The 24,159-nt window shown below is 42.5% G+C and overlaps 5 protein-coding genes across 5 annotated transcripts in view; 3 read left to right on the top strand and 2 right to left on the bottom strand.

Moving 5' to 3' along the window:
- Window positions 1-15,816, bottom strand: part of LOC139814073 (A disintegrin and metalloproteinase with thrombospondin motifs 7) — a 62,097-nt gene extending 46,281 nt beyond the window's left edge. The window contains exon 1 of the mRNA XM_071780037.1: window positions 15,689-15,816. The gene's annotated coding sequence lies outside the window, so the exon portion shown is untranslated. The remainder of the gene's footprint in view (window positions 1-15,688) is intronic.
- LOC139814074 (A disintegrin and metalloproteinase with thrombospondin motifs 1-like) lies at window positions 3,482-14,090 on the top strand. Its single transcript, XM_071780039.1, has 8 exons — window positions 3,482-3,504; window positions 7,949-8,096; window positions 8,613-8,708; window positions 9,290-9,499; window positions 12,198-12,341; window positions 12,439-12,557; window positions 13,127-13,296; window positions 13,404-14,090. Exons 1-8 carry the CDS (start codon window positions 3,497-3,499, stop codon window positions 14,006-14,008), a joined length of 1,500 nt encoding a protein of 499 aa, XP_071636140.1. The 5' UTR covers window positions 3,482-3,496; the 3' UTR covers window positions 14,009-14,090.
- On the top strand, window positions 5,779-7,125 carry LOC139814078 (A disintegrin and metalloproteinase with thrombospondin motifs 12-like). The gene is made up of 3 exons (XM_071780058.1): window positions 5,779-6,466; window positions 6,725-6,849; window positions 6,918-7,125. The coding sequence occupies exons 1-3, from the start codon at window positions 6,122-6,124 to the stop codon at window positions 7,114-7,116; spliced, it is 669 nt and encodes a 222-aa protein (XP_071636159.1). The 5' UTR covers window positions 5,779-6,121; the 3' UTR covers window positions 7,117-7,125.
- LOC139814079 (A disintegrin and metalloproteinase with thrombospondin motifs 6-like) lies at window positions 9,520-11,707 on the top strand. The gene is made up of 3 exons (XM_071780059.1): window positions 9,520-10,298; window positions 11,126-11,249; window positions 11,341-11,707. The coding sequence occupies exons 1-3, from the start codon at window positions 10,161-10,163 to the stop codon at window positions 11,469-11,471; spliced, it is 393 nt and encodes a 130-aa protein (XP_071636160.1). The 5' UTR covers window positions 9,520-10,160; the 3' UTR covers window positions 11,472-11,707.
- Window positions 14,383-24,070, bottom strand: LOC139814081 (A disintegrin and metalloproteinase with thrombospondin motifs 7). Its single transcript, XM_071780060.1, is given in 11 exon segments — window positions 14,383-16,017; window positions 16,384-16,634; window positions 17,082-17,196; window positions 17,403-17,523; window positions 18,208-18,468; window positions 18,534-18,702; window positions 18,802-18,913; window positions 18,915-19,180; window positions 21,975-22,067; window positions 22,681-22,825; window positions 23,345-24,070. Coding segments are annotated over 11 exon segments (2,613 nt in total). The 5' UTR covers window positions 23,644-24,070; the 3' UTR covers window positions 14,383-15,236.
- Window positions 24,071-24,159: the final 89 nt, after the last annotated feature.

The raw sequence follows: 24,159 nt of genomic DNA, 5'->3' as shown, positions 1-24,159 counted from the left end.
GTTAGATCCTTAATTATCCAACCGGCCAACGACCGGTTGTCATCGACAGCCGGAGTGACGAGCGCGAAAAAGACCACCCGTAGCCTTCCCATCCACGCCTTTCGTCCGCGGATGGATATATCCGCAGGGTTGACACAGCGAAACGATGTGGACGAGGCGGATGGAAGAAGGAGAGGGACACTATATATTTACATATCGGGACTTGGTGCATTGCTCTTAGAGCGTACGCGACGATAAGATACCCGTGCATTAACAGATAATAACGAAAAATAGAGAAAGAGTAAAGGAACATGGCCATAACGATTAGAAATGAACACACAAAAACCTGATATTATGATACTTCAATATAGCCGTGTATACAATGTAAGCCTCAGATACATCGCGTCGAGAATCCCTAATGCAAAGAATAAATTATGGATCTAGATCCTAATGAGAGCTCATCGTGTGCTGTACTTTGAAACGAAAAGAAGCAATAAGCTGCTTTAGCGTGAGTAACGTGTTTATTTTGCAAGCGGCCGTTGTATACGGACCGGTTGGTCCAACGAATTTTTAGCGCCCTCGTTAATGGATCCTGCCGATTGTAGGATATCATCCCGTAATTTATTCATTGTCCTCAATGGAAAGCCGTTGCGATCGTTGATCGATGGCGCCGTTGATTCGTGCTGGCCGGCCGGCGTTGTTTAATTTATTCATCGAACTCTCTCTCTTTCTCTCTCTCTTTGGCCTGGAAATTTATAACGTTATTATTATGTTTTATATGCAAAGTCATCGATTACCTATGCACCATTCTTGCCGGCGTTCTCGCGCAGGTAAAGAAGCAGCGTCCGTGGAAGCGATTCTGATTTATACTGGCTTCGGGTTTTAACGGATAACAAAGCATCGATTGTTCTTGCTCGCTTGACGCGGCTAAAAAATAAACTAAGATTAAACTATCAGACCCGTTCCGGAGGCCGATTCGGCCCATATTTGGCCTGATTCGGACATAGCCGTGTATACGCAGACTTGCACACACGCATCCGTTATACGAGCTGAGAAATAAAATATATAGTTTTTATAGTATAAGTGTGCTTGTCCGTATTTTTTAAGCTATTGAACCCGCGCAAATCATTTTTTGTCGAAAAATTGTAATATTTATTTGTAATAATATTTTAATACCGAAATAACAATTTTTTAATTTTAAAATTACTCTAGGAGGAAATATTAGAACTAATATACTAACAATAAGTAAGATAATATTAAATAATGTAATGTAATATTAGAAAATGTAATGAGCATCTTTTCTCGAGTATTTACATTAAATATGGCTTTTAATGTAAATATTTTTTATTTTTACTTTTGTAGAGCAAGAACGATCGCAAGTTTCGATCATTATTTTTACTTTTTGTTTTATATGATCCTTTGAAAGGACCATAAAGCCATTTCTCTTGACACCGGCATTTTTTTCTTTCTACCATTGGCATTAAACCAGGTGCAACAAGTGTATGCAAAATGCCGTTACTGCAAGCTAAGCGTAAAATTGGATGAAATTTTATCGCGTCGTAGTCGATAATGCGAATGATAACATTCACGTGCCGCACTACGTAGTTCCTAATAACTCTTAAACGCGGTTCATCCTTCTGTGAAATCTAAATGTCGTACCGAGTCTTTCGCACGACGGCACGAATTTTTAGTTTTCAATTCGTCTGTTGCTTTCCGTCGTTCCCCGTTTTCCGATAACGCGGTCATGTACGAGGGAGGTTCGCTGAATAAGACCCTGGATGGGCGACGTAACGAGCATGCAATATCGAATATCGTAATACCGTAAAATTGAGGATCGCTTTCACGATGCCCGATCGGAAAATAATTTCGTAACGAGTGAAATTTGCACGCTAGTAAAAGTTTAATTTTTGTATTAGTCTTTTTCTATCTTTATCAATTCCGTGTCTGCGCAAAATGGGCAATATAAATACCAATATGATCGTGATATTCGTAAATTAGAAGATTCTCTTGATAAAATATGTTACTCATAATGATAACAATGAGTTAATTGTTATATGAAGATATTCTCAACAGGTAATAACCAGCGTTATTTTTATATAGACATATATCTTATACAGAAATTACAATGGTTGAAAATTACAATAGTTGGAAATTATAATGGATAGAAAATAAATTGGCATATGTACATATAATCATTTTTTATCTTGACAAAAGTCAATATAAATTCCAATAAAAGCATCTTAATAATTTCTGCAATTTAAAACAAGAATTTTGAATCCTTTATTTTGATGGGGTTGTTCTAGTGTTAACGATACTTTTTATTATTCTATATTTCTGATTCGTACAAATTTGTAATGTAAATTAAAATATGACATATATTTTTGGTTCATTTTGATAGATATCTCTCAAATGACTATCTACTTTATTTTAATTAATATTTTGTTTAGTATCTCTTTCTCTTTTTTCTCTCTCTCTCTCGCGCGCGCAGATTGCCTCGTTGCAATAACAGCTATATACACGACAATATTCTGTCAAAATACGAAATGCTTATGGATATACATCAGTATACATATATATCCACAGTTGTTGCATTTTAATTGGATTATCGACGTCATTAGTCAGATCGATGCATAAATAAAGCGCTTGTATTTCCGGTCATTGTATACGCGATATAACCGGATATGCTCGCGCGAAACAACTTCGTTCCTTCGGCTGTTCACCGACATCCGGCAACTTCAGGCACGTATTCGGGCTGATTTAGCGCGAGCCAGTCATAATGATCGTATTCCTGGCACTTCTAACGCTTTTCGCCGCGACTGTTGATGGCGGTCTACTCGAAAAATACGCCAACGCGCTCGGAAACGTATATCACGGTAGGTAAGTGGATTCGCATTTCGCAATCGCCGTTAATTTCTCGCCGTGACGGAATCTGTAACTGATGCTCGTCGGATCTCATAAAATGACAATTATGACGAAGGGCGTGCAACACAAGTTGCGATTTAAAAGCTGTTTAACAATCTTTTAAATTTGACGGGATACTTATGCAGTCATAGAGAATTAAAAAATTTATAAAGTGCCGTTGTATTCGCGACATCGTTGTCGACGTCATCGGTGATGTAATTGTGTCCCTTTCAAACGAATTGACCCAGGTATACCCGAGACATCCACGAGCCGGAGCTCTTGGTACCGAAGCGTGTGCTCGCGGACGGTAGCTTCAGCACGTATTCCCTGCCGAATTTCTATAACCGCCGAGAGATCAGCGAGCGCGGCAAGCGATCCCTCGGGTCGGTCAATAAACTGCACCTGGTGTTACCCTTCAACGGGATCGATCATCACGTGGAGCTCAGCCCGTATCATGAATTTATCTCGCCCGACATGGTGGTGGAGACACGAGGCGCCGGGATCAGCACTAATCTCAACGAGGGCCTGAGCTTCAGGAAGGCATCCGATCGACAGTGTCACTATCGCGGCACCGTTCGGGGACACGCCAATTCCAGGGCGGCTCTGTCTTTGTGCGATGGCGTGGTTAGTATAATATAATACACGTTGCACATTCTATATATAGCTCACCCCAAGGATCTCGGTGTTAACGAACCGAAAAAAGAATCTCATCAGGCATGTGTATACTTCGTCGCGACAAAGTACGCCTTTCACCCTAGACGGATGTTCTTTGATAGAGGAATTAATCGTTAATTGATCGCCATGGATATTTGCCTACTTACTTATATAATATATTAATTATCTCGTTAGAGATAATATTAATTGATCGTTTATGCATTTAAAGGTAAATTAATTAATATGATTGCGTGACTCGGCGATCTTATTTGCTTCTTCGTGAGGAAAGTTAATTAATTCAGCCAGATTGAGATAAACATCGATTGATGTAACACTCGGTAGCGTTCGCGAGCCGGATTTTAATCTTCGCTCGTATGGTTCGTATGGTTTGTTATTAATTTTGATGAGAGTTGCGAGCTGGAGAGATAGAACAGAATTTCGAAGTGGCTACGAGCGTGGTTGGTGCACATAATGCGTTCCACGGATTCCTTCGGGAGATTAACGTTAACGAAGCAAGAGGAGAATTGCAAGCGCAGTCGGACGGATATTGTAGAAAGGTTGTGCTGGAACATTCCCTAAATCCCGTCGAAATTCGATGCGAATGTTATGACATGTTTCGCGATACGATATATTCTCTTGCATTTTTATTACATTTTATCTATCACCGAGCTCGCAATAATATTGGATAGAACGCAGTGCGAGATGTTCAAGAGCTTGTGATGTAATTGGAATTTATAACAAAGCACCCCGGTAGACGATGCTAAAAGTTATTTTCAGTAGCACACCACATTTTCAGGCGTCTATACAGACTCTAGACGTCTATACAGAGATAAACATCGATGCTATTTTGGCTGGTCTAGATTTGTATCATTATAAGATTTGTTATCGCTTGCTAATTTCATCTGTTTACACCATTTTCTCCGTCATGCGATTTTTGCGTCTGTGATCATCACGAAAGTAGAAACGGATCGACAAACACGTACAATACAATCGATGACATTGCAGGACAATACGCATCGATCCACATGCAAATGCACCGTATTAACATGCACGTTTCTAAGTGCGTAATAAAACCGTCGATCCTGGGTAAACTGGGAGCGCGCTGCGAAACACGTGTGTCACGCAGCGGCATTTAATCGCGGCGTTATAGCGACGCAATATTCATTGTAGCACGCTGCACTTGCATATCGTCGGTTTGATTACGCGACAGCTTTTTCCGAAAAATAGAACGAACGATAGTAAGAATCGGGTCACAACACACCTATACGAGCGCGCTGTCGATACTTTTATAAAGTATACTTTTTTTATTCAACAATAGCTTGACTGCGACATTAGAGAAAATTGAGTTTTTTTCGATTACGTTGCGTACAAACTCGATATTTGCGTTTCGAATATATCAAAGCGAGACAGTTGTATTACAGTGTGATACCCTCAATAGCCTCGAAAGTAGTTTTCCGCCGCGCGGCTCGTTATTTTCAGAGTACAAGGCGAACGATTACGCGTGCAGATAAACCTGCAAACTGCGCGAAACGCGGGTGGAATGCCTAGTTGATTCTATTAAACGTAAAGTCGCGACGCATGTCGAGAGCGCGATTACCATCTACGATTTTCCGCCGCGGTCACGCGAATTTGCGGCGAAACGAATCAACGAACGACATTCGCGTCCGTAACAGGTGACCCGTTAAATGCAGGGTTTGTAAACGTTTCTAAATGACGGAGCGGCGCGAATCGACCGAAATGTCACGTGGAATGGTCGACGCGTTTGGCCTTTTCCACTCTGTGACGTCTACTCGATGAATATCATCGGCTCTATCAGTTTCTACACGGCTTTTCCGACGTATAATAATATATTTATATCACACTTATTTTAAAGATATCTCAGGCATGGACGCAGTCTGCCATAACTTATCCATATCGAAATGCCGAAACTAATAACCAGATAGAATCCTGGCAGAATGAATTCGACTGTTCATAAATCTTGATATATGTTATACGGCGAGAAAGAAATAGCGTTTACGATATTTAATATACGTAATTTCACACCCTAATTGTAACGCTGATCTTTAACGCGATCAAAATCTTGCAACACAGCGACTTTACGTCAGCTAACCAATGTGCCACGTCGTAAATATGAATGTCAATATTTTATTTCATATTATTATCGGCAACGTGACACACCTCTCGCGCGCAGGCTGGTTACGTGCAAACTAATCACGGACGGTACTTCATCGAGCCAGTGTATCAGGCGGAACCCGAGCCCGACGGGCAACACATTCACGTGGCTTACAAACGAGATGCGCCGCACGAGAAGAAAGGGCAAACCGATACCGTATCGAAAAGACACTGCGGGACCGACGGTTAGTTACCACCTCAGATATATTTTAGCCTGTGTGTATTCCTATCCTTTTGTTTCCCTCCTTCCCAAAAGTAATTTTGAACGGGGCGTTGTCGGGCCATATTCCACCATTTATTACTTTAACATTTCACTTTAGCTCGAGACGATATAGTTCCCCGGTCCGTGTCGCGAACATTTATTATGTACCGTAACGCGAGAGGATTCCGCATAGTTACGAGCAAGTGACAAATAATGGCGCGTAGTTTGTGGAAGCTCATTCCCGCTTTAACAGACAACTGGGAGTCGGCGTGGGCGGAGCAGCTGACTAAAAGGCAGATGCAACTAATGGAAAATAATTCTCCCGGCGCGAGGCGCGATACCGCGGTATCTACGGGAACGCACAGTATACATCGTTACATTGAAATTGGACTGATCGCCGATCGGAGATTCCTCGACTTCCACAACAAGACGGATTACGAGCAGTACCTCTTGACGGTCATGAACATGGTGTCCGATTTTTATCACGACAATTCCGTGGGGAATCAGATAGACGTCGTCTTGGTGCGCGTGATATATTTGGAGAAAGAGAAAGAGGAGGTAACGTGCGATCATAATATAAAAAACATAGGATACATTCAACAAGAAAAAGAAAAAGGTCGCAATAAACGTTGTCGATACCTTATTTACCTGAAATAAATAAATTGGTTAAATTAATAAATGTTATATATAGATATATCAAATGTAGTATTACCTCCAATTCTTTGAAAAAAGAATAGTTTTTACTAATTATATTAGAAAAGCAATATTTACGTGTGACATTAATGTCCGATTTATTGGATCTTGATGTGCTCGTAGATAGATTTGCTCATCAGTCCGGCTGCCGAGAATACGTTGGAGAGTTTCGCGAAGTGGGCAGAGAAAATGAATCCGAAGGATGACATGCATCCAAATCATTATGATATCGCGGTATTGGTTACCAGGTAATTTTCCTGGGCATCCGAGACCTAATCGTCGTGTACATCGCATTGCTATTCGCATGTATCCTCAGGTATGACATTTGCTCGGAGGGAACCAATTGCGACCTAATGGGTCTGGCTCATGTCGCTGCGGCCTGCGACTCGGCGAAGGCTGCATGCATTAATGAAGACAACGGACTTCTGCTCGGCATCGTGATTGCTCACGAAGTTGGTCACGTGTACTGTCCATGTATCTCAATCGTAAACAAATTTGTTCGAAATTGTCTTTAAAAAGCGATACAAGTTTTGAATTCTTAGAAAGCAGAAATAACTTTTAGTGTAAAATTAATTATTTTTTAAAACGTTTATTACATCATCAATTTCTTATAACCATTTTATGCAATTATTGCAATAATACAATCAAAGATGCAAAATTTCAATGCTCCTTTCAATGCTGTGTTTTAACACAAGAAAGAAAAAACTTTTAAACAAAGGCCATTCTGCTTTCTTACAAAAATGCTATCTTATAGAATGGGTTGTTCTCATGACGAACCCGAAGTCAGTGGATGTCCATCGAAGGACACGGACGATAGCTACTTTATTATGTCCCCTATCGTCTTCTTATATACCATCCGATGGTCGAGTTGCAGCAGGAAATTTATAACAGCGTTTCTCGAGTAAAACCGAGTTGCATAAGTAATGACGGTGCATAAATAATGGCCGTTTTTAATTGCGCAATGATGCACGACTTTATGCGAATATATAACACACTCAACACACATAGTTCTGTGAAAATATTATTCCAGATCGTAAAGATATTTAGGATTATGTCTGATCAATCAATATTGTTCCTTTTACTAGATATTTGTACAATACATTTGTCACATAAATTTCATCTATTAATTATTTTGTAATATTATTATCAAACTCTAGCAGAATTAATTGACGTTATAATCTGTTTGATAAATCTATAATGATATATTTTATTTTTAAAGCGAGAATTCTATGTCGCGCTGTTTACTGAAAACATCTATCAAAAACGGTCATTTTTTAATATTTAATATATTGAAATATTTAATTGTTCAATTATAATTAATTATATGATAACTTATCTGTGAATAAGGAGCGGATTGGGCGATTGTTTGAACGACAATCCAAGAAGTCCCCCGGAGAAACTGAGATATCCTAACATGTTGCCGGGTGCGATGTATGACGCTGCCTTCCAATGTGACATGCAGTTTCCTGGCTCGAAAGTGTGCCCGCAACCTCAAGTAAAGTTTTGATCGACTTTGCATGCGATTTTAATTGCATTTTAGTGTCTTTGGTCCAATTATCACGAATCGCAAATTACTACTTAGCGAAATTCAATGTTCTTCTCATTAATCGTCGATAAATTCTTCTATTATACACCAACTACCTGCATTTTGTTTACATTTTATCTATCATTTGCTCGTCGGAAATAAAATGGCTTTTATTCATCACTTGTTATATTTTCTCGGACAAGGTATATTCGATTATCCCGATCGCGCTGACGGAATGTTCACTCTCTGAATAAATTATTTGAAGTTATATTTGCCGCGTAACGTCTGCTTTTTTCTGTGTCAGTATCGGATTTCAAGATAGTGTTCACGAGGTGACAATTCGGTATCGTACAAGATCGCGTTCGAGTCGTGCTTTCTCTCTCTCTCTCTTTCTCTCTCTCTCTCTCTCTCTCTCTCTCTTTCTTTCTATTCCTTTAAAACAAATCTGATTAGCCCGGGCTCTTTGCGACCGTGTGTATATTTCAGGCGAGCGGCTGCGAGAACCTGTGGTGCTTGACCAACACGAGCTGTTATTCCCTGGGGACGCCGAAGGCTGACGGTACCAAGTGCGGTGAGAATAAGGTGCGCGCGGCTTAGGTAGAGAACCTGTTTCCACCGGCAAAATATATTCCCGGCGCGGATTATTTAGCAGCCGCTTAGCGTCGTTGTTTATGCATCCGCAGATATTACCGGCGACGTAAATAATACGAGGTGACATCAATTATCAAACTAACGCGAGCGCAAATGGCTTTCGACGCGAATCGAAAGCCATTTACGAGGCGCGACCCGCGTGTCCCGGAACGCCGCCGGAAACGTAGCGGAATAAAAGGGCGTTCCCCTCCCTCTCCTCTCTCTTTCTCCGCGAAGCGGAGAGAGATTTATTAAACGACGCGCCTTCTCTCCCCGTGCGTCGGCTTCTCGCGCGGATGTAGATTTCGTCGCCTTCGGCGCGCTCGCGAGCGGCGGACGTAGATTTAATCGCGCCGGGGAAATAAATTGAAGTGTCAGGAAACTTCTCGCGCGCGACTCTCCGCGCGCTGGAAATTGGTATTCGCGTGAAGCACGGAGGCGCGGGGAGTAGCCCGCGAGACATATTGCATTCTTCTAACCCGCGGGACACACAAAGATATTTATAAAAAAAAGCGTTGCGCGCGAATTTCTAGTGGTGCATCCACAAGAAGTGCGTGGACATGGGCACCCGACCGGCCGCGGTGCACGGCGGATGGGGCGATTGGGGTCCCATGGGTCCTTGCAGCAGGTCCTGCGGCGGTGGCCTTAAGTACTCCGAGAGAGAATGCGACCGGCCGGTGCCGGCGAATCGCGGCAGATACTGCCTTGGCGAGAGAAGAAGGCTCTTCACTTGCAACACTACGGTAAATCGCACATCTTCCGTCGCTTTTCGCGTACCAGCGAGTCTCAGTAATCGACTTTGGCCTTAATTTCTACCACCCTATCGCGTTAATTTCTCCTGACGATTTTCACGGTTTTCCAACTGCTAGCCAAAAATTACACAATCCAAGGTATATACCGGCGATGGGCCGTGTCTCTGTCTTATTTTCATTACTACGGCGAAGAGATAGTTAACAATATTGGTTCGTCACGCTTACGAGATTTTTACAGCGAGTATTTCAACAGCGAGATACCGCGCGTTACCATTTCATATTGCTACATAGCGACGCGAGCGGTACAACACGCTGTAACAAATTCAGTTAGAGAGGGGAGAGAGAGAGAGAGAGAGAGAGAGAGAGAGAGAGAGAGAGAGAGAGAGAGAGACTCTATCATTGTCGCGAGCATCGCCGTGACGGAGCTCGGCGAAACGTTTTAATTCTTTTTAGTCGTACGACGATTCTCTACGCTGTCGCAATTCTCCTGTATACCATCCCGCATGGAATTCCGTTACACATTCGCTGTAACGTTCCGCGTTAAATTGCACAGCCCTGCGACCCGACGAAACCGCCGTACCGTGCGGTACAGTGCTCGGAACACGACAACGAGGAGATCCTGACGGACGGGCTTCATCAATGGAAGCCATACATGGACCCGAAATTAGAGCCTTGCGCGCTCTACTGCATCAACGAGAAGCAAACCTACGTGAAGATCTCGCCGACGGCGAACGATTCGACACCCTGCAAGGCCGGGACCAACTACATGTGCATCTCCGGAACGTGCAGGGTGTGAAATTGTACCTTTTTTGAATAGAATCACGTCTTGTCGAGAAATCTCTACTATCCGCGCTAGGATTGCCATATTGATCCAGTGAAATTCATTAGTTAAAACATTGAACTTCCCAATATTTCTCATATCTACGTGAGAGATAAAACAACAAACTGAATATACATACATATAAAAGATATAAAAGTTTTAAAAAATATCTATATTGATATATGTATAATTTGCAAGTGTTATAAATTTTAAAAATTCTCAAATTTATGATCGTTTTTCTGAATTTTCTACATCTTCGAATTTTATCGATTTTTTTTTAAAGATGATTCAAAGGTTCAAAATTCTCTAACGGAAATTGTGCTCCGATATGTTCGAGGCACTTATTATATGTTTGTGATAAAGCATAAATGCATGCACATAATTAAATTAATACATTCGAAATAATTAAAAGCGTTAAATACCAGCGCGTCTGTGACACTTTTTGTGTTATTCTAGCGAGATAGCAAAATTAAATTTAGTAACAGAGTTCTTATATACGGGTTTGTAATTACTTTGTTCGTAGCTGGCTTTAACTATCTACCGTTAATTAACGGAAAATTTACTGGAATTACATGTAGTATAACTGAAATTACCAAAAACTTGACATAAAAGAAACAACAAATGGCAATAAAATTTACAGTTGCACTAACATATTTTATTACAAAAAAATGCTCTTTCTTTTTTTTTACAAATAAACTATCTTTTAAATTATTTTACTTTGTGTGAAATTTTTATTTTTGTGGCATTTATGATTTTTATCATGTTAAATATAGTGACACATGTTTCTCGCACTGTAGAAAGTTGGATGCGATTGGGTGATAGACTCGGACGCAATCGAAGATAAATGCGGCGTATGTAAGGGCGATGGGACCAAATGCAGCCCGGTGGAGGGCAAGTTTACTGAAACAGTGTCGCAAAGCGGTAAAAATTCAGTAGATTGTGCTCACGACTTGTCAAATGAAATCGCACAGTTCCTTTATCCGTGATACATCGTTCCTCTCTCTCTTCGCAGCGTATGTGAAGATCGTGACAATTCCGAGGGGAGCTCGAAATGTGCTGGTTTCCGAGAGAAAACCCAGCGAGAACATGCTGGCCGTGAAACTCGAAAAAGATAAAACATACTGCATCAATGGAGACAAGTGAGCTTCTGCAAACTCTTGCGCGACTCTCGCTCTCCTCTTTTCTGTTCTCTTTTCTGTCTTTAATTTATAACGCCCATAGCGCACATAAACGTCCCGAGAAAATTGATACGCGCAGATGCTTTTCGTAACGATGATAAAGCGTGCAATGTATTTTTTTACGGTATATACTTTTATGACGTTGTCGTTCGCACAGCCGCGAGTTTAAGAGCGGAGATTACGAGTGTGCTGGAACGATGATTATCTACACGCATCCGGAGCCGGACAAGGAAGTAGTGGAAATGAAAGGTCCGATATCCGAAGATATCGAGATACAAGTAAACTATGTTCATTTTCCAATGATTATCTCTATGATATCGTACGACGTAATTATCGGTGCGATAATACAAACTCTATCTATTTGCGCGATATATATAAACTCTATCGTATAAAAATCTAATATCGCGAATGTATCTTTTATTCGCAGTAAATTTTTGTATGATAACAAATTTATTTATAGCAAATTATCTTTTCGCAAAATCGTTACGAATATTTTATTCTTTTAATTACTGTGAATTGACGATAAAATAAGTCTATATAATTTTCAAAATTATAGATTAAAAATGTTAATCTGTTTTTGGATAATTTAATTAAAGTTTTGTAATTTTTAGTGTATACTGCATTATTATATCTATAAAATGCTAGAAAATGTTAAAAGTTCATTATATGATTTTTGTTTATACCCTTTTAGTACGTGTTCTTCAATCCCCGAGACAACCCTGGAATAGATTATAAATACTACGTGAGATCGACGAATGCATCGTACACGCCCAAGTATATGTGGGACTTCGTCGAGTGGTCAGAATGCAACGCTAAGTGCGACGGTGGCACGATGGTAATTTATGTGACAACGTTACACGCGCACGCGGGTGCCTAATGCAACCGCGAATGCGACCGCTTTTATGCGAAGGACGTGTCATCGATTTGCGCAGGTATCCGAGCCGTCCTGCATCGAGGAACAGGGTGGACGAGTGACGCCCAACTTCTGCGACGGTATACCGCGTCCGGAAGCGAAGAGCCGCATTTGCAATCAGGCCCCTTGTCCCGCAAAGTAAGCCGCGTAGCTCCAGACAGTCCGTAAGTTCCGCGTAGATGTAGACAATGCGTCGTAATTTCACGTGGTAAGATAATTCATTGGGCGGTGCAAAGTAGCATTTTTAAACAGAAACTTAATAAAGTAGTCAAACCTGTTTTATAGAGAAATAATATAAATACGCAATTCTTATAGCGAAATATAAAATTCGATATTTTTTTGCATCGATGCTTTTTTATTTCCAACAGCTAGATCGCGTAGCAATACGTAGTAACAAAAAAATTTTCCCAGTAGAAGAAAATATAACTTATCACTGTTCCCGTCCAACAACAACAGTTCAAATAATACTTACGACGTTGAGATAAAAATCTCTGAGCGCTATTGGCTTCCGCTCCATCGATCTTAGTTCCTTCTTTAACGATGACGTAGTACTACGCACCTATGCCCGCATACGTTCGCCGATAAATAAGATGTTAACTCAGCATCGCATAAACATCGATCTAGCGTTTTGCGCGCACATTAGCGTCCGCTCGACGAATCTGATGTAAAGTAAATAAATCCATGTCCGTCGCCGGTCGCGCGTGTAGATGGAGAGTGAGTCAGTGGAGTAAATGCAGTGCCTGCGACGGGAAGAAGGGTATGAGACACCGCAAGGTTCAATGCGTGAGGCCAGGTGCCAGACCTGGGGAGGACGATGTGCAGGCAAATCTGGACGCGTGTAAAGGTCGCGTGCCGAGGCAGAAAGAAGAGTGTATAGGTACAATCCAATCGTGGCCTTGCGCGCGTTTGTAGTATTTTTCAAGTAAAAATTCAAGATTTGCGATAAATTCTGTCGAGAAAACGCTCATATTGCATTCGTTTCAGGTACAAGACCCTGCAGAACGATGTGTCCTAAGAAAACTCGACGATCCGACGAGCAGGAGCGCATGAATGTGAGAGAGAGAGCGGACTTATCGCCAGACGATCGACGGAGAATGATCGACAGATTCGTCGACCTCGGTCTGGTCCGTTACTTGGAAAGGACCCGCGACAAGTTGCGCGACGGCGACGAGCTCGAAGGGACGAGCGCCGCCCGAGACTTCCGGCAGGTCCTTCGCGACTGGGCGATGACAAACGAGGACAAGCGTAAGCGCACCTGCGACGCGGAGGAGAGATTTACTACGCTGAAACCGGGCTCCATCATCAAGGATTCGATACCCATCGGGAATGTTGTGCTGATGCAGGCACCGTACATGGACGAGTCCCTTCAGTCGAATCTGTCGGACAAGGCGTTTCAGGAAGCCGGCGATCGCGTCGGCGTTGGCATCGATACGAGCCAGGCGAAGGTGTACAGGGGCGCTCAGGCGGTCAAACTTATCGAACAGTTGGCCCATCATAATCTGACAGCGGGTCCGCGCGCTGTTTCCATTGCCGAGAACGAGGCTCTCGATCCGTCTCAATCCATCGATACCGCGGAAAAAAGACGTTGAGCAAAAGAAAAAAAATTAAATGTTGCGATAAATGTACGTTAGCTCCGTATATAGTTATCGTCCGTGTATAAGTTTCAGAAATATATGAATACTCAGATATGGATCGAAAAGCTAGCTATTACATACTCCGTTACAAGACCTGCTCTTTGCTGATTCATGTCGCACGTGATTGATTAGCTTGACGGGATGAAGGCCGTCAAGTCAAATAAAACGTATAGGTAATACGAAAAGTGCCGCGTGCGGCGGAACAGAAAATAACGTCCATCGATATGACGCTTGTCCGCGATGCTCGCTAGACAGACAAACAGACGTTCGTGTTACGGAACCTTGTTACGTAGAACAAATACGAACTCAAGATTAATGACTCGCGCGCGTTTTTTTTTTAGCATTTAATTTTTATTGGTACAAGAAAATGTCGCGCGCTAGGCATTTCCTTGTGATACCCCCTCAGGACACGGGCCATTAAGGGGGAGGCGAACGTTTGCAATCTCGGATCATTACAAAGTATTGCTCCCGCCATAAATAACATAGCGAACGACGAATCTGAAAGATCAATGTTCAACGGCGGGACTCGTTAGTGGGTCGCGGGAAATCATCCTCCTCGCGTCGTTCAAGCGTAATTTATGTCGCCCGTTGCCGCATATATACCGCCGCATATTGAGAGATTATCTTCGGGCTCCGGCAGATCTATTGCCGCTTTATCGTCAATTATGGCCGTGTTAGCCGGACTTAAACAACGTCGCTGATTTAATCGGGCCGATTCATCTTGCGACTCACGGACTCCCGACAATCCGAGCCGAGTTTTCTGCTCTGTCCGATCGTTAAAATTCGATACGCCTGTATAAAAACGCGCGCCATACGTATAATTCGGTCGTATAACGTAACGATTGTTTTTATCGCCTCGAAGCATCGGCGATCTGCACGCGCCGCGCGCGTTACACGCTCCGAGAGCAGCGCAGCATCGTGCAGCGTCGTACTATATTCAACGACTCGTAAAAGTCTCTTTGATAGATCGCATAATCCGTCTCTTCGAATCGACGCAGATTCGTCTTTCAGACGCGCGTCGCCTCCACTCGTTTGCGCCGCGGATTCGCCGTTCCGAAAGAGCATACACTTCGCGCGAGAGTAATCGATGCGTTCACGTATGATAATAAATTCTTTTCTCTTTCACCGCGCTGAGGAGCGCTCGAATTTCTCCTCGCGCCATCATTTGCGCCATCGGTCTATTTCATCGCGTATTGCATGCACGTCGTTCGCGAAAAATCGAGATCTCGGAAGAGGCGCGCGCTTCTTCCTGAATTCTCTGTATGTATCTGAGAGCATCCATACCGACCAAGGTAAATTCCGTGCTATTCTTCGACGGTCGCGGCTCGAAATCCTTTGGGAAATTCGTTACGACGTTCTTTTTATCGCGCTCCAGAATAATCGTGAGCGTTAGGTTCTGAATGTCCTCTTTATCGATCACTATCTCGCCCTTCTTAATTTTATTCGCATTTATCTTTTCCGTATCGTTCGGTGCATTCCTCGATTTTTTATCTATCTGAGAACGATCTCGACGAGTCTTGGTCGAATTTCGAATCGCGTTTGCTGAAATTAAGCTCATTGTCTCGCTTGGAAGCGCATTAACGTACCCGGTGCCGATCGAACAAGAACGATTGGACGCTCGTGTAGAGAAATCACCTGGATGTCGGTCCTCCGCGACGGCGCCGCTTAAGGCCGTCTTAACGGTCGCTCGAGCAGCTCTAATGAAGTCGTTTTGTCGCGTTAGCGCGCTCGAGCGAACGGAGGAGAGCTCGCGTTTGTCGTCGGTGGCACCTCTGTCCTCTCGTCTTCGCCGGCTGGCTTCGCAAGGCGCCGACTCCCTTGGCTTCGGTCCTTGGCAGTAGCTGTCCTCGACCACATCGAGATCCTGCTCGCCACGGCCGACGGGTCGTACACATTTGACAGCGCGCCTTCGCTTGCAGCCTGGCGTGCATGGTGTGCAGCCTTGCCATTCGCCAATGATCCACCTGGAATCGCGCGCGAAGATAAGAGCGAGGCTTTTAATTAGTTAGCGACGGTGGGGCGACGGCGATTATCGCGCGGTGTCATGTCCATTCGTTTTCTCAAGATAAAAGTGACAATTCCGTCCGACGCGTGGACGTGATATGGACGCAATACAATGACGATATGAGGGCGATGTATATGTGCAAACGTTATTATTATATTGCCTATGGAAATAATGAGGGCGGCGTAAATCCTTTGACACGTAATTAATTTCGTATCCACTATATCAAGCCTCGTTAAAGATCATTATAATTATTTTTTTCTTATATGTTCTGATAACTTTAAAATATTTCAAGTGTGAAAAATTGTAAATATAGCAGTAAACTTGCCGCGGTATGCAGGGAGCTTGATTGCATGGTCTGACTTTTGCGTCTGGTTTACTGATGTTCCTGCAAAATTTATCGTCCACCAATCCACCGATTTTCTCGATGCAACGGGGTTTCGATATCTGCTCTCCCGGACCGCAACCTGCCGAGCATTTCTCCCAGTCAATGAAGTCCCAGGAGAACTCAGGTTTGCGGGGAGTACGCTGCTTCAATCCTAATGAGTATTTCAATGTGACGTTCTCCTTTGCTAAAACCTGCCAGATTAATTAGCTGTCAAAGAGAATACTGCGATAGGATAAAATTAAATTTCTCTTTAATGCAGTTTCTAAAATAACACGGTAATTACTCCGATATAAAAGCGGGAAAATGTGCACTGTATTTAAGATACGTCTTCAGAAATAAAAATTTAATTTTTAGCCGTTTCGTAAAACGTTGCAAATTTTATTCGCGTCGCGTCGGCAGGAGTTGGAAATTATATCTGAAAAAAGAACTCGATTCAAAACCGCTTCCTTTGAAGATTATAGCAACTGATTATTATAGCAGTACTACGATTTTAATTGAACACGAAATGTTCTGAAAAACGTTTCTTCTTGCGCGTTCTTGCCGATAGCACATGTCCAAGTTCGAACACCTTGTTTGAGATACGTTATCGATTTGCCGAGAGTAGCGACTAATTAGCGGAGTGCGTTCATTATGTTTACCAATATAATCAAGTCCTCAGTGACGGGTCCCGGTATGTTCAAAGCTTCCTGCCTCGGCCTTATCATTCCCAGCCACGCCTTGGAACCCGGCACATTGAACATTCCTAGACGGTTACTGAAATAATCACACCGCGTTGTTAATTATGGAGTAAGATTGGTATCGTTATTTGCGTGATATGTCACAAACGTGACAAGATTGATGAAGTGCAGGTTGAAGAAGAGCACCGAATTAGAGACGTTAACTCGCAACATTCGATCAGTTTTCTCGAGATTATTACGTGCATGTGCGTTACAGAAATGAAAGAGAAAATTTCACTTTACCCATCGATCAACACGGTTTTCGTACTTCTGGTGCGCACCACGATCCTGGATTTGGTCGGTTCTGCCTCCTCGACGCGAATATTTCTGGCACCGGCCGGCACATCTGTTATCTTCTTGAGTCCTTAACGCGAAAATTCGCGCGGAGGATTATTACAAAAAGCTACCACGCGCGATATTATTCGTCGAAATTTCAATTTCAGCCCAGCATCGCGTTGTGTTGCGTAGTGCGGATTTATTTGGCTGTCACAAGTTTCTCTCTCTCTCTCTCTCTCTCTCTCTCTCTCTCACACACACACTTATACACACATAAATATTCTCAATGTAGCGCTCGGGATTCATCTTAAAGAGCAAGACTGAACGCGCGCCTTATACTTCTGCTCTGGCGGAATTTTAATTCACGGAAGTTCTCGTTCGCGCACTTCCCATTCACCGTGCTGTAGCGACATTGAAGTTCATCGGCATTTTTGTCAAGTCGCGAAATTCGCTCGACGTGGAGAAGTAAGCGAGAACGCCAAGAAAATTATTATGAGGAATTCAAAGGAGGGGTTGACAGAAAGAGAGAGAGAGACTGAATGTCTGAAGGCGCTAATACAATATTCAGCCATCATTTTTTAAATATTGTAGAAGTATTTTTAATAATGTAGTAGAAATTTACTTTAATGCTTGGCAAAGACTTTCGACTTTGGAAATCTTGGCAAAAGTGGAATGGTGTATTATGTTTTCGAAAAACTAGGCAAAATAAAATCTTTATATTTGCATTTATATATGTATTTTTTATTATAATATCAATACTATTCTTTCTTACGGGCTTGGGCCATAATCGACAATGTTCCTTGCTTCAAAGTACACGAGGTGCTGTCGCCTCGACAGACACCGCAGACGTCTTCGACGGCGGCGGATTCCATATCTAGGTCGCAAGGTATCTCCCTGCACACACCCCCGACGCAAATGTCTCGGATGCCTCTATAACACGTGGTACCGTCTACCACTTTCGGTCTCAACGAGGTCACCAGATTAGTTTCGCTCATGCAGTAAAGCGCGCAGGGGTTTTCGGACGCCTTCAAGTCTAGGGAAGATAAGTCACGAAGTCGACGCGGGGCCGAAGATCGCTTATCGCTTATCGCTTATTACCTTCGGGCAGATTATACGCCGTCCAACGATGAACCTTTCCGTCTTCCGGAAACACCCAGTCGTTGAATTCGGCGCACTGCACGTCACGAAACGGCGGTGCGCCGATTTCACAGGGCTGTAAAGAACTCGAGCATTAATACCGTGCACGATAATTTTCCGTCTGCAACAGCTTTTACAACAACACAGCGCGTTCAAGACTTTTCATTTTCATTTACCTGAACTTTATTGACATCATAAACCTTGTTATTTTATTTCTTTAATTTAACGCTCAAAGTGTTGTACACTTTCGCGTGCGTCGCGTAAAATTCTCGATATAAAAAAGCGTTTTCAATGTCTATCTCGCAGAAAATGCGATCGTCGCATAAATCGGATGTTTACTCAAGTAAGTTCGCGCTGCGCTTACTGGAAAGCTGTTTACGAGCACTCGCGAAACTAACGTCCGTGGCGCAGATTTTATGGCGCTTCCTGTCACCCACGCAATAAGAGCCGCCTTTGGACGGGGACGGCCGGTTGCATTTTCTCACGGAGTACGCCACGCCGGAGCCGCATGTCCGCGAACACCTGCTCCAGGACGACCAGGCACCCCAACCGCCGTTAGTGATTCCAGGTCGTTCTCCCACCATCAGGCACTTCATTTGGTAGCACCACTGTAACATTCGTTACACTCCGACGTCGCGGCACCTGGACTGACTTATGTCACGGGGAACGAGAGAAGGCACGGAGGATGTCCCGGGGAGGTGCATTATGAACGAGGCTAAATGATGCACTACGTCCTTTAGAAGCGCGACGTGGAAATTTATTATGTCCTGCAAGAAGATATTCTTGCGCTTCGAGAGACCTTCGTCTTGTTCCATTAGAATCGCTAATGCTATTCCACGACGGGAATAATTATCGAGTCCCTTTATGACTTCTACCAGTTTTAAGCGTACTTAAAGCCGCTTAAATGTCTGCCAGGTGGAATAATATTTCCGCCTTTCACTTCGTCATCGCGCAACTATTTCAAAAATTAATTATTTATAACGATACGTGCTACTTTGCATATAGTTGCAAAAATAATATTTAATCCGTAGATGCATCTCTCATTCGAGGAAATATACCGACATTATATGGCACTTTATGCCTCCAATTTCGCTCGTCATTTTATAAAAATTTTCGGGACTATCTCACCATTTTGCTGGAACGGCTACTTGAATTTAGCTATCTCGCGTTTCCATTTAGAACGTCCGCATTAAAGTATACGCTCGATTCCGCGATAACACGCAAACGCATCGGATCTGCCCTCGGCCAGCGACGAGATAATTGCTCTCCGTTTCACTGCAATTGCGCATCTATTTGTCTATTTCATTCCACCGATGATTGCATCGGGCTGTTGTGAAGTGACATGACAAACAAACTGAATTTTTACGCACGTAGGCAGATCAATCTATTTTCGTAGTCGATGTTATCGTTTCTGTTTCCAATTTTTTAAACTTCGCAATCCCCTGCGCACATCGTCCAATTTTACTCACTAAATTTCATCGCTCGGGAATTTGTTTTTCTTTTTACGTCGAGTTATTTAAATGAAATATCAAGCGTTTCTCCTTTCCTATAAATATCTGAATGGATCATGATTGGAATAACGCGCTTTAAAAAAGACATGGATTTCGACTGGTATATTATTCACATCTCTCAAACATATTTTACTATTTATAGCTGATATCCAATGAAATTTTCAATTTTCGTGAAAAAATATTTGTGCACGTTTCAAAGTGCATTCATCCATTTCGCACGTTCATAAGATCTGTAATTAAAAGTAAGAGTTATCGTCTGTTTCTGATGCCGCGGCCCGTTTATCACGCGCCAGTATCGACTTTGTTCAAGTTTGCTCGAGCAATTAGAGATTACTCGCCGGCCAGATTCACGAGCTTCAACGGTAATGTCCGACACCCCGAAGCGGTAGTCAGCCAACGCTAATGACTCTCGTCTACGCGCTTCAACGCGCTTCGGCACGCCCAGTTATTAACATTGTCACCCAAATCTGATATTTCGCTGATGTGTGATATTTGGACACCGCTCGTCTCCCGGCCATTACGGGTCTCGCGTGCGCCCACATTCTATCACGTTTTACCGAATCCCTTTTTGCAACGATCACGTAGCCGCGCATGCTTGGCCGACCGCAAAAAACATTTCAGCCGACTTTTGCCTCGTTTCGATTTCCGAAATATCCGTGACTCGACTTGAAACAAGTTTTATCTGACAAGATACGTGAATTTTTATGCGGGATATATATACGTTTGCCTGATTCTCCGTATATAACTTCTTTTATATATCGAATTCGTTTAGCAAATTTGTAGCCGACCTTTACGTTTTCTGGAACTCTACGAGTTTCTTGGATATATTCAAGATAAATTCTTTTATTCTCGAAACGGATTTTGTATTAACTGTCCGTAAACTGCTTTGTAAGTTTTTTAACTTGTTATTAAGTTTTAGATAAATAATCTTTTAACTTTAAAAGTATAATCAGCTTTCTAGGCTAATATAAATAAAATATAAAAGCTAAGAAGCTCCGCTTATTAAATCGGAAGAAAGTAAGAAACGATATAAAAATTGCATTTTTTTTTTTTACAAACTCGCAAACGTATTATTATGAAAGAATTTACAATGTGTCTAGGCGCAATGTTAGCATGACATACTTTGTAAGAATGCATCTGCGAATACCTGCTCCGCAATCTTTAACCATGCCGTGCTTTGTTGCCTTAAGGGCCAATGAAACTCAACTGAAGTCTGAAACTGGTTTTAATTCTGAAAGGGCGCGTGACTCACGTCACGGTTGATGGCAGATCCAGATAGCTTTTTTAGCTTTCTGCTATATACTCTCGTCGTATCTCTTTCATGAGATACTTATGCTGTTCCGACATAATGGCTTCTCGGTGAAAGGTCTTCGAGGACCTTGATTAATTGATCAATATGTAATTTTTCTTCGAATCTGCGCTCTGTTACGCTTTTAAGGCTCTCTCGAAGGCGAATACTTATTCATCAGTTATACTATCACGAACGATCATTTTGGTGAACAATGTATCGACCAAGATTTGCATAATTAATTATTATAAATTCTTAATGGATCGATAAAATGTTAATTAACTTTGAAATGAAGGAAGAATTGAACTTGAGGATCTTGTTTTAAAAATTGTTATAAAATTGTCAAAGCTCGAGAAAAAACTATTTAAATTTAAAATTACAGTGTAGGGCAAACTAAATTGATGGACACTTCAATTAAAGAATTATTTAAGAAGAGAAGAAAGTTAAAAAATTTTGCAAAACAGTTTCTGTCATGAGAAATAGCCCCAAAATCAAAGAATCGTTACTTTTATAAATCGTTCTATCACAATTCTCGTAATCTACGGGTCTTAGATCATCCTTCGTGCCTTATTTTACGCTCTTTATTCGTAAGCGGTAATTTACTCTCTTTTCGCCACACGGGGTACCCTCCGCGGGTGGTTTCCTGTCAGTCACGCAACCTCTGCCCGGAATGGCACATCTAAGGGTCTCGCAGGTCTGAAAACGGGAGCAAAATCGTCTCGTTATTTTTTTTTAACTTAAGGGATGTGAATGTAGAATGAGCTCTTTAGCTTTCATTATTCTGCTTTATCTATATTAAACAAATGTATAATAAGTCTTGTTTTTATTCTTTTTATTATTTTTAAATCGCATCTCGTTTCCACTTTTCCTTAAACGTTTATCGCCCATAAGTGTGTCTATATGGCTGTATGCGAGTGCCCGTAGTGCATTCAACTTGGATTCGCCAAGCCTAAATGACTATGAAGATCAGTCATCCCTGCGGGAGCCTCGTTTTACTTAGTTAAGTGCATGCCGATCGCGATATCGCGACTTCCCCGGCCTCTTATCTGATGCCGTGCACGGCTGGAGAACGTATTTTCCTAAACGGATAAGGTAGGCCGCAAAGGCATCGGTTTGTAGATGCGAACGGCAGATGGTGCCTGTTTACGGAGCGATGTGGATTCGAGCAAGCTACCGATGTGTTAACGAGCTATCAGAATCGCGTTAACAAACTGGCCGATTGCGCTTTACACTTTCACCGGCAGAAAGTGATCGCCGCGATGTTTCTACTATGCCGCAATGTCGCGTCTCTGATCTACGCCCAACTTACGATTCCCATGTCACATTGCCGAGCATCTGGTCGATACCGTAAACGGCATTGATCGTCACCGTTGTACATCACGCCCGGCAGCATTTCCGCAGCTGGAAAATGATGATCTTGCGGCTCGTCTTCTAAGCAGAACCCGAGACCTTGTCTGAAATCAATGACTATTCTATATTTCATATTTCTGAAATTCGAATAAATATTGCACATTATATGTTGCAATATATAAAGCAAGCTATCACTCATCTACTCAAACAATATAGTATTTCTAAGAAATTAATTTTTGTGTGGTTATTTTTTCTTTTTTCAGTCTTGTTTTGGAATTTTAGTATAATTTATAGAGCTATAATTCTTCCTCAGAATTTTTGACATGTTTTAAAAAAAATTTTGCTGATAAAATATGAAAAGAAAAGCACAAAGATTTGAATATTAACAGTAATCTATGGCGATCGTTCAGTGTTTCATATCGCGGATCACCGTCGATTTCTCCACGAGACAACGACCGGAAGCGCGGTTCTTAATTTAATTTGAAATTTACGGCCGTAGATCAGGCACTCCTGTATCTCTTCGCGTTTCTAGAAAACGCGCGGGAGTAGATGAGGAAAGCAGCTTTGTTGCCGGCAGACTTTAATAAAGCCGCCAGCGAAAGAGCAACAAGCATTAAGCTTACTCGATGTACGAGCGTAGGTAGCGCCGGGAGCACTCGGACCATTTTTTCGTGATGTACATGTCACCGGGGTGCATAACGGTGGTTACCACGTATCCGTTCCCGTGATAAACTATACCGGGACAGCCGTTCTCCCGCTGCACGTCGTGGGACATACCCAGGCTGGCCGTAATGAGAAAAAGAAAATCGGCTTTTCGGAGTGGAATATTTATTGGGGCACGCGCGCGCGTCGCGTCGCTCGCCGGACTCGCTCTTAAAAGGTATCTCGGGGTACACGACAACAAGGAGCCCGCTTCATACATTAAACAAACGCTCTCGGCCGTGACTTATTTACGACGACGCCACGGTATACCATTATTTCCACTCTCGGGCAAAGAAACGGTCTTTAGGAATTTATTTCGAGGTTTTTTTCCCCGCCGGCGGCATGAAGGGGCCAGTCGATTTGCGCGAGCAACCGTGGAGGAGCGGCTATCGGGATGAGAGAAATATTCGTTCTAGAAATATTTCTCCAGTCTCTTCGAAATAAGAGTATGCGAAATATATCGCGCATACAGAGTGTTACGTTAATATTATGAAGTTAATTTTGTTGCTCGGCGCGATCACTTGGTACAAGATTGATGAGATTGATGTCCTACATGTCCTGGAATATAGCCTGCGTTTATTCCATTTTTGCGGCGCGTAATAACACAAAAATTTTCCCGCGTCTAATTAGGTCGGAGCGAGATAAAATTAATTACGGGCTTACGTGTGGCCTATCTGATGAGCTATATGATAACCGGTTGGCAAACCAGCATCTCTCACAATGGCTGCGCCTCTCA

Source organism: Temnothorax longispinosus, chromosome 6 (genome assembly GCF_030848805.1).
Source record: "Temnothorax longispinosus isolate EJ_2023e chromosome 6, Tlon_JGU_v1, whole genome shotgun sequence".
Classification (NCBI taxonomy): Eukaryota; Metazoa; Arthropoda; class Insecta; order Hymenoptera; family Formicidae; genus Temnothorax; species Temnothorax longispinosus.
The sequence above is the reverse complement of the archived record's forward strand: the minus strand, read 5'-3'. Positions and strand labels throughout refer to the sequence as shown.